The 9,589-nt window shown below is 56.9% G+C and overlaps 1 protein-coding gene across 1 annotated transcript in view; it reads left to right on the forward strand.

Annotated features, from left to right (window-relative positions):
* Window positions 1–2,958: 2,958 nt before the first annotated feature.
* Window positions 2,959–9,589, forward strand: part of GUITHDRAFT_140409 (hypothetical protein) — a gene marked incomplete at both ends in the record, with an annotated part of 7,130 nt that continues 499 nt past the window's right edge. Inside the window, 9 exons of the mRNA XM_005830586.1 lie at window positions 2,959–5,058; window positions 5,356–5,511; window positions 5,693–5,747; window positions 5,922–6,051; window positions 6,443–6,536; window positions 6,882–6,954; window positions 7,632–7,777; window positions 7,828–8,019; window positions 8,348–9,490. Coding sequence (XP_005830643.1) covers window positions 2,959–5,058; window positions 5,356–5,511; window positions 5,693–5,747; window positions 5,922–6,051; window positions 6,443–6,536; window positions 6,882–6,954; window positions 7,632–7,777; window positions 7,828–8,019; window positions 8,348–9,490 — 4,089 coding nt within the window. The remainder of the gene's footprint in view (window positions 5,059–5,355; window positions 5,512–5,692; window positions 5,748–5,921; window positions 6,052–6,442; window positions 6,537–6,881; window positions 6,955–7,631; window positions 7,778–7,827; window positions 8,020–8,347; window positions 9,491–9,589) is intronic.

Raw genomic sequence — 9,589 nt, forward strand, 5'->3', positions numbered from 1 at the left:
TCTCTCTCTCTCTCTCCTCCCTCCCTCCCTCCCCTCCCCCCCCCCCCCCCCCCTCTTCTCTTCTTTCTATAATCAAGAGTGTTCATACCTCGTTGTTGCGAATGGGGATGCCAAGTCTTTTGATGATATCATATCTTTCACAACAGTCACAACCATCTTCTTCATCGGAATCGAGTCACGTCTCACTTTTGTACAACGTCTCGTGTCATATCGTTGGAGCAAAGAGCAGCAAACTCCCAAAGTCTGCGATGGCACACACGTTCAGACCCAACAATCACAAAGAACAGAGAGCAACCGATCAGGCTTCAGTCGGAGGAACGAAGCTAACTTCTCAGAAGTGAACACCCGGGCATACAACTGTATCGCAACCCTCTTTTAGTCCTCAGTAATGCAAGGGGAGGAAATTACCATGTCGCCCTTCACCTCCATGAAATTTAAGGGCGTGTAATGGATTCCGGGCATAACGTTGAAATCAGAGTCGTTTGCAACGACGAACGTCCTTGTGTCCGACGATCGGCAGATCAACCAGATGTCTATATCTGCCTCCATCAGGCTCGTGCGGACCTCTGCCCCACACTTGCGCAGGGTAGCGATGGCTTGATTCTTAGCAAGACATGGCGACTGCCAGGCTTGACGTAACGCATTCTGTCACCAAGAACATCAGCATTCCTCCCTCTTCCACTCTCACTGATCGCACTCTACCTCTGACAGAGAGGATGGGTCCTTGTTGTTCTGTATGTACGAGACGATCTGGTCCATGTTCTCGCTCCTGTCTGCAAACCTGACGGACATGCACTCGTCAGCCACGAGGAGGGAGGGGTCGATCAGCAGGTAGCACCTCCTCTCATGCTCCCTCCTCTTCATCTCCGGCCCTTCGGTCCCCCGCGCTGGATCGAAAACCACCAGAACGTCCACCTCGCATCGCTGCAAATTCCCCACCAGGTCTTGGAGCTCTGCAGGGGAGGAGCTGAGAAACGAAGCTGAGCACGCCTCTCACCTGTAGCAAACATCTTGTAGTCGCCCCCAAGGATCCACTGCCATGTTGGGCAGAGCTCTAAGAGGCCGCAAGTCAGCCAATGGCGCCAGCGGGACACGGGTCGTTACTCTGAAATACGTGATGGATAAGAAAGAAGCCGTCTATGATCAGCAGCGGTTTCTTGCCCCCCTGCCGCATCGCTCAGCCCTCAGCATGCGACATGGTCGTCTTGCTCACCTTCCCCGTCCTCTCCCTCGACATCTCGGTTAGGCTATGGCAGGCAGTTAGCGCTTCCCCTCCTCCTCCCCACCTCCAACTTACTTCACGAGCTCCGAGAGCTCTTCGGCCTTGGACGAGCATAGCGTCTGGAGGCCTCTGACGCCCATCCTATTGCGAGGGACGACCGAAAACCTGCAGGAGAAGGTCAGAGTACACGAGGACACTTAGCTCGCTCCTTCGCTGTTCCCATGCACACACCCCTTCACCCAGCCCTCATTATCACGATCTCAACATGAAGGACCCATCAACTGCTGACCCTCCTCATGTTCCTTCACTTCATCCTGCTTCCCATCATGATCCTGATCCTGCTCTTGCTCCTGCTCCCGCTCCTGCTCTTTCCTCTTCCCCCTCAGGGTCCGCCTCTGTGGCGCCATTCTATCCGCCCCAACACACTGAGGCGGGCCAGCAATAACTCCTAATGCACTCGTTCATGTTCGCTCGCACCCCCTCACAGCGTTCTACTCACTTGGCCAGCCCCTTCCCCCTCAGCCTCGGCTCCTCTCCTCCTCCACGCTGGTGACATGACTTGATCCTGCTGACGCTCGTCCCCCCGTCCTCTCCACTTGCCGTCGGTTCATCCATGGGATGTGATAGGCCTGCATGCCTCGAACCAGTGGTCGTTACGGTCCTGCCATGGGTCCTGCGGCATCCAGCAGCGCCATGCTTCTCTAGGCTCGTCTGGCTATTGTTCAGCATGGCGCAGCTCTTCGGGCGACGACAGCTCTTGGGCGCTGCCCCGGGATCCTCTCCGACCCTTGCAAGGTGTCTGAATCCATCACGCATCTCCGTTTGCAAGAGAGTCGGAGTCCTTGGGTTCAAGCACCACAGCATCGCTCTACGAGTCGCCGGGAGACGGTCGACTTTGTCTTCTGTCACCTTCATGCTCCTGCCATGGCGGGGCTGGTCTTGGGCGACCATCTTACGCGTCCTCTGAGCAGCTGTTGAGCCCCAGCCTGCCTCCCTGCGCTCTCCCAGGCAGGGCACCACAAGCTCTCGGATCATCGCACCTGTCATACTACCCACAATCCGACCGACGCCTTCCCGTCCATCGCTGCAGGCCCGGGAGGACTCCTTCATGCTATCGGACAGCGGCTTGTCGGGCACCTGGAGGATCGCCATGGCGCGAGCCTGACAGCGGGAATGGATGCATGCAGGCAGGAGGCGGCCCATTGGGACTCTGAGTCTCATCGTCTTCATGCTCGACTGCTCGTCTGCTCCGACAACGTCGAGCTCGACAGATCTTCCCGTCCTCCACGCGCTCCTGCTTCTATGTCCTGCACGCTCCGACTCCTGCTGTCTTAAAGCTTCAATCTAGGTGGGTCATATATATAATTTTGCTGCCTTTTTCAATTATCAATAAAGTCATTGAGGCGGGTTGGAGTATATACACTCTCCTTGCCTGCCTTACCAATGGCACACGCTTTCAGGGAGGCCATGGCGGCATGGAGGTCGGCAGGACTCCCAACCTGATCCCCTTCCATCCTCCCTCCTCCTTCCTCCCATCCCTCCTTCACTCTCTGCCATCTTCTCTCTTCCTCTCTTCTGGTTCTTTCTGTTGCCCCCCTCTTCTTTTTCTCCCTCCCCACAAATCCCCGCCCGCAGATTCAGTCTGCCCATCGGTCGCGCCCTCTCTCCTTGCCTCTTCCCTCTCCTCTGCTCCTCCTTGAATCTTCGTTGTCTTCTGATCTCTGTGATCGCCTGCCATGTCGACGACAGCGAAGCCGGTGAGCAAGAGCAAGATCAACAAGCTGCCTCAGAACAAGGCCAAGAGGGGTATATTCAGCAACGCCAATGCAGGGAGCAGCGGAGGGCCCGAAGTCGACGTGAAGGCATGGAAGGCTGCACAGAAGGCTGCGGCGTCGGGATCGAAGGGAGCAGAGGAAGAGGAGGAGAAGAAAAAGCAGGAGAGGACGAAGCGATTTGCGGTAGCGTCAGAAGTTGCTGCCGCGTGTGAGAGCAGCGCCAAACAAGCGCTCAAGGCTGTGGAGGGCGTCGGTGGGAAGAAGGAGGAAGTGGTGAAAGGATACGTCAACCAGGGGGCCAAGAAAGGAGCGCAGGGTGCTGAGAGCACAACGAAGCAGCAGGGCGCCGAGAGCGTAGAGGGAGTAGCTGGGGTGACAAAGATCAGGGACACAACGAAGAAGCCGCGGCAGCTGCTGTCTGAGTTCTGCCAGAAGCAGAAGCTAGGAAAGCCTTCAATCGTCACCTTGCAGGACAAGAACGGGTTCAAGGCCAAGTTCATTCTCCACAAGGACGGCGGCGATCCCCAGGTCAGAGTCACCGACCGAAGCTATGCTACGGCACAGGAGGCGCAGGAGGCGGCGGCCGTGTGGGGACTGTACTGCACGGCAGGAGACCGGAGGATGGACAGGATCATGGGTGCCGAGTACGCGGCTCTGTGGAAGGAGGTGGAGGCTGCGGAAGCGGAGTCGAAGAGGAGGGCGGAGATGGCGGCGAAGAGGAAGGAGAACGAGAAGAAGAGGGAAAACTCGGCGAGCAAGGACAAGTTCATGCCCTTGTACATCTCATCTGCACTCCTCACGAAGCTGGAGAACGTGCTGAGGTCGGCGGTTAGCAGCTTCTTCCCCTCGCAAGGATCGGGAAAGGGAGGATGCGGGGAGGAGGAGAGGAGCAAGGTGCTAGCCCTTGGATTCGCGCAGGAGCAGGTGGATCGAGCAATGAGGGCGTGCGGAGAAGGAGGAGCGGAGCTGATGATAGACTGGCTGTGCCTTCACGAGGATGAGGGGAAACTCCCCGAGGGCCTGCGGACCAAGGGAGGGAACATGCCGTTTGAGATCATCGATTTCTCCAAGGACAGGAAGAGTCAGAAGGGAGAGGAAGAGGTGGGAAAGGGCGGGAAAGGGAGGGAGGAAGAGAGGAGGAGCGGGAGGAGTTCAGCTGCCGTATCATGGGAGGATGCGACTGACGTTGAGATCCTCATCAGCCTTGGGTTTCACGAGGAAGCGTCGCAATCTGCCCTGCAGGCCTGCGATGGCGAAGTACAAAACGCCCTGAACCATCTCCTCTGGGAGCAGCAGCAGGGAGGAGGAGGAGGAGGAGAGGGAGAGGCAGAGAGCATCGCAGAGGAAGCGGAGGAAGAGGCCCAGGCGCTTTCCTCCATCTTCGGCGAGAACTTTTTCGCTGAAAATGGAGAGTGGAGGGTCAAGGTGGATGGAGCTCTCGGTGGGAGGATCGAGGGGCTCGAGCTGAGCATATCCTTGCTGGGTTCCAGTTATCCTCATTCTCCTCCTCGTCGCATCCTCGTCAGGGGCCCGACGACGCCCAGGGCCCACCAGGTCTGGATGAGCAAGGAGCTGTTCGACCTGTCCTCCCGCAGCGTCGGAGGGCCCGTCGTCTTCGACCTCGTGAGCTGGTTGCAGTCCGACGAGCCTCTTGCGATCCTCCCTGCTCGCCAGGAGGAACTGAGCTCCCTGCTCTCCTGCCGTCGGTCGCAACAGGAGGCGGACGACCTGTCGGAGGTGTCGACGGAGGGCTCAGCCGAGGGTTCCAGGGGCGGCTCGTCGACGAGTGTTGTCAAGGTCAAGTCATCGTCCGGTCCGTCGAGAAGTTCCGCGCAGAGAGGAGGACGCGAGCAAGCGCTCAATGCGGAGCAGGTGAAGCAGGTGTCCTTGTTGATGAAGGAGCAAGAGGAGAAAAAGAAGTCGTCTCCTGCCTGGTGCAAGCTCCAGGACAAGAGGAGAAGCCTGCCCGCATGGAAAGCGCGAGAGGAGATTATCGAGAAGCTGTCAAAGAACCAAGTCCTTATCATCTCCGGTGAAACAGGATGCGGGAAGACGACGCAGGTGAAGTTGAGAGGAGAGAAGGGGAGGGGAGGGGAGGGACGGTAAGGAAGAGAGGAGGGGAGGGAGAGGAGAGGAGAGGTGAGGTGAGGTGAGATGGAGTTATGAAACTCAGGGAAGTGAGGTAATCAGGAAACGATTACGAAGGGTGGGAGGGAAGAAGGAAATCCTGTATTTGTGTGCACCGAGCGAGAGAATGGGGGAGATAGACGGAACCCGGTTCTGAGAAAGGAGAGGGAGAGAAGGAGTAGAAGGGTGAAGAGGAGATGGAGAAGGCCGGAGGATGATAACAGCCTGCAGGTTCCTCAGTTCATCCTGGATGACCTGATCGAGCGTGGAGGAGGAGGAGGAGCAAACATCATCTGCACTCAGCCCCGTAGGATCTCAGCTCTCGGGGTTGCTGAGCGTGTGGCGCAAGAAAGATGCGAAGATGTTGGGGGAAGCATCGGATACCAGGTACGAAGAGGGGGAGATGGAGGAGAGGCATGCCGTGGGAGGAGGAGGAGGAAGAGGAGCAGCAGTAGCATCTGGAGGAGGAGGAGGAGGAGGAGGAGGAGGAGAGAGGACATGAGAAGAAAGAGGAGAAGTGAAACTGGCAGGGGAGGCGGCATTTGCTCGTTCTGAGTTTCTTCATCAGATCAGGTTGGAATCCAAGCGATCGCGTCAAACTCGTATGCTCTTCTGCACAACAGGTAGTGGAGGGGGGTGGGGAGGAGACCTGAAGAGAGAATGAGACCAGCAGAAGAGAAGGGGAGCAAAGCAAAGATTCTCGTGATGTGCAGAAGGAAAGGGGAAATGAGAGGAGGAGGAGGAGCAGCAGCAGACACTGACTCCATGTGTCTCCGCCTCTTCTCATCTTCTTGCAGGAATTTTGTTGAGGAGGATGGCGGAAGATCGCGAGCTCTCCGGCGTCTCCCACGTGATGGTGGACGAAGTGCACGAAAGATCAGTCGACAGCGACTTCCTCCTCATCCTCCTCCGCCGGCTCATCAGAAAGTGAGATGATGAGGATGCGATGAGGGGTGGAGGAGGGAAACAGGAAAGAGAGAGGAAGAGGAAGAGGAAGAGGAAGAGGAAGAGGAAGAGGAAGAGGAAGAGGAAGAGAACAAGGAAAAGGAAGAGGAAGAGGAAGAGGAAGAGGAAGAGGAAGAGGAAGAGGAAGAGGAAGAAGCAAGGGGAAAGCGAAAAGAGGGAGGATGAGGAGAAATAGGAGGAGGGAGGAGTGCGCGATGGGAGGAGGAGGAGAAGAGCGGCAAGAATCAGTGAAGGAAGACGGAGACGGATAAGGAGAAGTAGAAGAGGAGGCAGGAGGCAGGAGGCAGGAGGCAGGAGGCAGGAGGCAGGAGGCAAGAGGAGGATGGGAGGAGATGTGACAGGCTGCATACAGGAGGAAAGACATCAAAATCATCTTGATGAGCGCGACGCTCGATGCTCACAAGTTCTGTAAATATTTCGACGATGCCCCAGCCTTCACATTCCAGGTGATTCTCCTTCCCCCTCCTCTTTCTGCATCCTCTCCCTCCTTCGTCCCCCCATCCTGCAGATGCTTGCCTCCTCCTCACATAGCTCTCCTGATTCGTCTCCTTCACATCCTTCATGTCCTGCTCAGTTGGCAGCCTTCCTCAGTTTCGTGACTCCCACTGACTTGGTGCTTGCCTTCGTTCATCCTTCTCCTGCGCTATTACGATCCTGTTCTCCTCCGCTCTCCTCCTATCTCCCCTTCCCTCCTCTGTTGCCCTGTCTTCTCCTCCTCTCCTCCCCTCCCTTTTCCTCCTCTCCTCCCCTCTTGTCTCCTGCTCTCCTTCTCTCTCTCCTTCCTGCTGCAGGCTTCACTTTCCCTGTGGAAGAGTTTTTCCTCGAGGATTGTTTCCGCATCACCGGCCAGCTCATCGGCCGTGGGTCTCAATACGCCCTAGCTCGAGATGCATTTCTTGCGAGGAAGAAGGAGATGGTGGAGGCGGCGAAGACAGGCGACGTGGAGAAGGCTGTTGATCAAGGTGATGATGATGATGATTGATGATGACGACGATGACGTTGTTGCTGTTGTTGTTGATGATGATGATGATGATGATGATGATGATGATGATGATGATGATGATGATGATGTTGTTGTTGTTGTTGTTGTTGTTGTTGTTGTTGTTGTTGTTGTTGTTGTTGTTGTTGTTGTTGTTGTTGTTGTTGTTGTTGTTGTTGTTGTTGTTGTTGTTGTTGTTGTTGTTGTTGTTGTTTTTGATGATGATGCTGATGCTGATGATGATGATGATGATGATGATGTAGGTGCAGTGGTAGTGATGCTGATGCTGATGCTGATGCTGATGATAATGAGTAATGGAGTTATATCTTTTCCATGAAGATCTTAATATGGTGGTGATGGTGATGGTGATGATGATGATGATGATGGTGGTGATGATGATGATGAGGACGAGGAGGAGGACGAGGAGGGAATAAGCTGATACTCCCCCTTAGAGATCGATTCCATCCCTGATGAAGCGGATCCCTGGGGAGACGAGACGGTCAACTCGGGTACCCCTGGCGTTTGACATCCTTTTTTTTCGTCGTTGACTCTGTTTGTCAAGTGTCAGAGCCCGCGGACGAGAGGCCCTACGACCCCAACGGCAGGCTGACCGACGTCGAGATTTCCATGCTCAACGTCGACGAAAGCAAGATCAACTACGAGATGATCGAGCTCCTTCTGCTCCACATCTCCTCCTCCTCCGCCAAAGTCAGTGTATCCACTTCATCTTCCTCGGTTGCTCACTATCCGCCCAGCAGGACTCGAAGCAGGACGGTTCGGTCCTCGTCTTCCTCCCCGGCATGGGAGAGATTCAAAGGGCGCACGACACGCTGGTCGACAGCTCCCGCCTGCGTCAGGTCGGAAAGTTCTGGTTCATCCCGTTGCACTCGTCCCTGCCCTCCCTCGACCAGCTGAAGGTCTTCGAAAGACCTCCTCCTGGCGTGAGAAAGGTACACCGTCCTCCTCCTCCTCCTTCTCTCTTCCTCGTTTTCTCCTCTCCTCCTCTCCTCCTCTCCTCCTCTCCTCCTCTCCTCCTCTCCTCCTCTCCTCCTCTCCCCCTCGCTCTCCTCCTCCTCTTCATCGTGCCCCTCCCTTCTCCTTTCCATCCTCCTTCCTCCAATCCTCTTTGTTCCTCGGATCTTGCCCTTTTCCCTACTCTCCCAATACCTCCTCCTCGACCAAGTCCACCGTCCCCCCTCACTCCTCTGCTGCACCTCTCCCTCTCCTTCCCGCTCGTCCTCTCAGTCCTCACGTATCCCTCACTCGCTCTCTTCCCAGGTCATCCTCGCCACCAACATCGCAGAGACCTCCATCACCATCGACGACTGCTCCTACGTCATCGACTGCGGGAGGAGCAAACAGGTTGCCTTCGACGCTGAGACCGGGCTCTCTCGTCTCCTGGAGGACTGGATATCCCGAGCTGCCGCGCAGCAGAGGAGGGGGAGAGCAGGGAGGGTGAGGGAGGGCGTGTGCTACCGGCTCTTCTCCCGCCGCCTCTTCCATCGCATGCCGGAGCAGCAGCAGCCTGAGATCCATCGCGTGCCCCTAACAGGCCTCTGCCTGCAGATCATGGAGATGCAACTCGGATCTGCCGCTGCGTTCCTGCGAGAGGCCCTCGATCCTCCGTCCTCCAAGTCGATCGAGCATGCCATGGACACGCTCTACGGCGTCGGGGCGATTCAGGGGGGAGAGAAGGGGAAGTGGCTAGAGCAAGGAGCGCTGTGGCGGCTGACGCATATGGGAGAGCACTTGGCCAAGGTGCCGGCAGACGTCCGTCTGGCTCGCATGCTCATGTTCGGTGCCGTGTTCGGATGTGTCGATCCTATCCTCACTGTGGCCGCTACCATGACGAGCAAGTCGCCGTTCCTCGTCCCCTTCGACAAGCGGGAGGAGGCCATGAAGAGGAAGCAGAGCTTCGCCCACCCGCGGGACAAGTCGGACCACCTCCTCTTCATCCGTGTGTTCGATGAGTGGACCAAGGCGAGGAGGCGAGGAGCCAAGGAGGAGAGGCTCTTCTGTCAGACCAACTTTCTCTCGTCCTCCTCCTTGAACACCATCTCCGATCTCCGCGAGCAGTTCCGCGAGCTTCTCTCGGACGCTGGGTTCATCCATTCGCGCGCAAACAGCAGGGTTCGCAACATGCTCACCTACCAGCTGGACGCCTCCTGCAACTCCAATTCCGACAACGTCCGCCTGCTGCGAGCTGTGATCGCTGCTGGACTCTACCCCCACGTCATCCGCGTTCAGCTCCCGGAGACCAAGTTCGTTGAGCAAGCGGCGGGCGCCATCGCACGTGCGGCCACGGCCAAGGAGCTGAAGCTCTACACGGAGAAGGACGGGAGAGTTTTCCTGCACCCCTCCTCCATCAACTTCTCTGAGGGAGACTTCCTCTCTCCATGGCTCGTGTACCATGACAAGCAGGTCAGCTGCTGCGCTGTCTCCTCCCCCGTTCCCTCCTCCTTACCTCTTCCCCTCTTTCCCCCTCCCCCTCCTCTCCCTCTCCCGCCTCATGATCTTCCT

Source organism: Guillardia theta (assembly GCF_000315625.1).
Source record: "Guillardia theta CCMP2712 unplaced genomic scaffold GUITHscaffold_45, whole genome shotgun sequence".
In the NCBI taxonomy this organism is placed as follows: domain Eukaryota; class Cryptophyceae; order Pyrenomonadales; family Geminigeraceae; genus Guillardia; species Guillardia theta.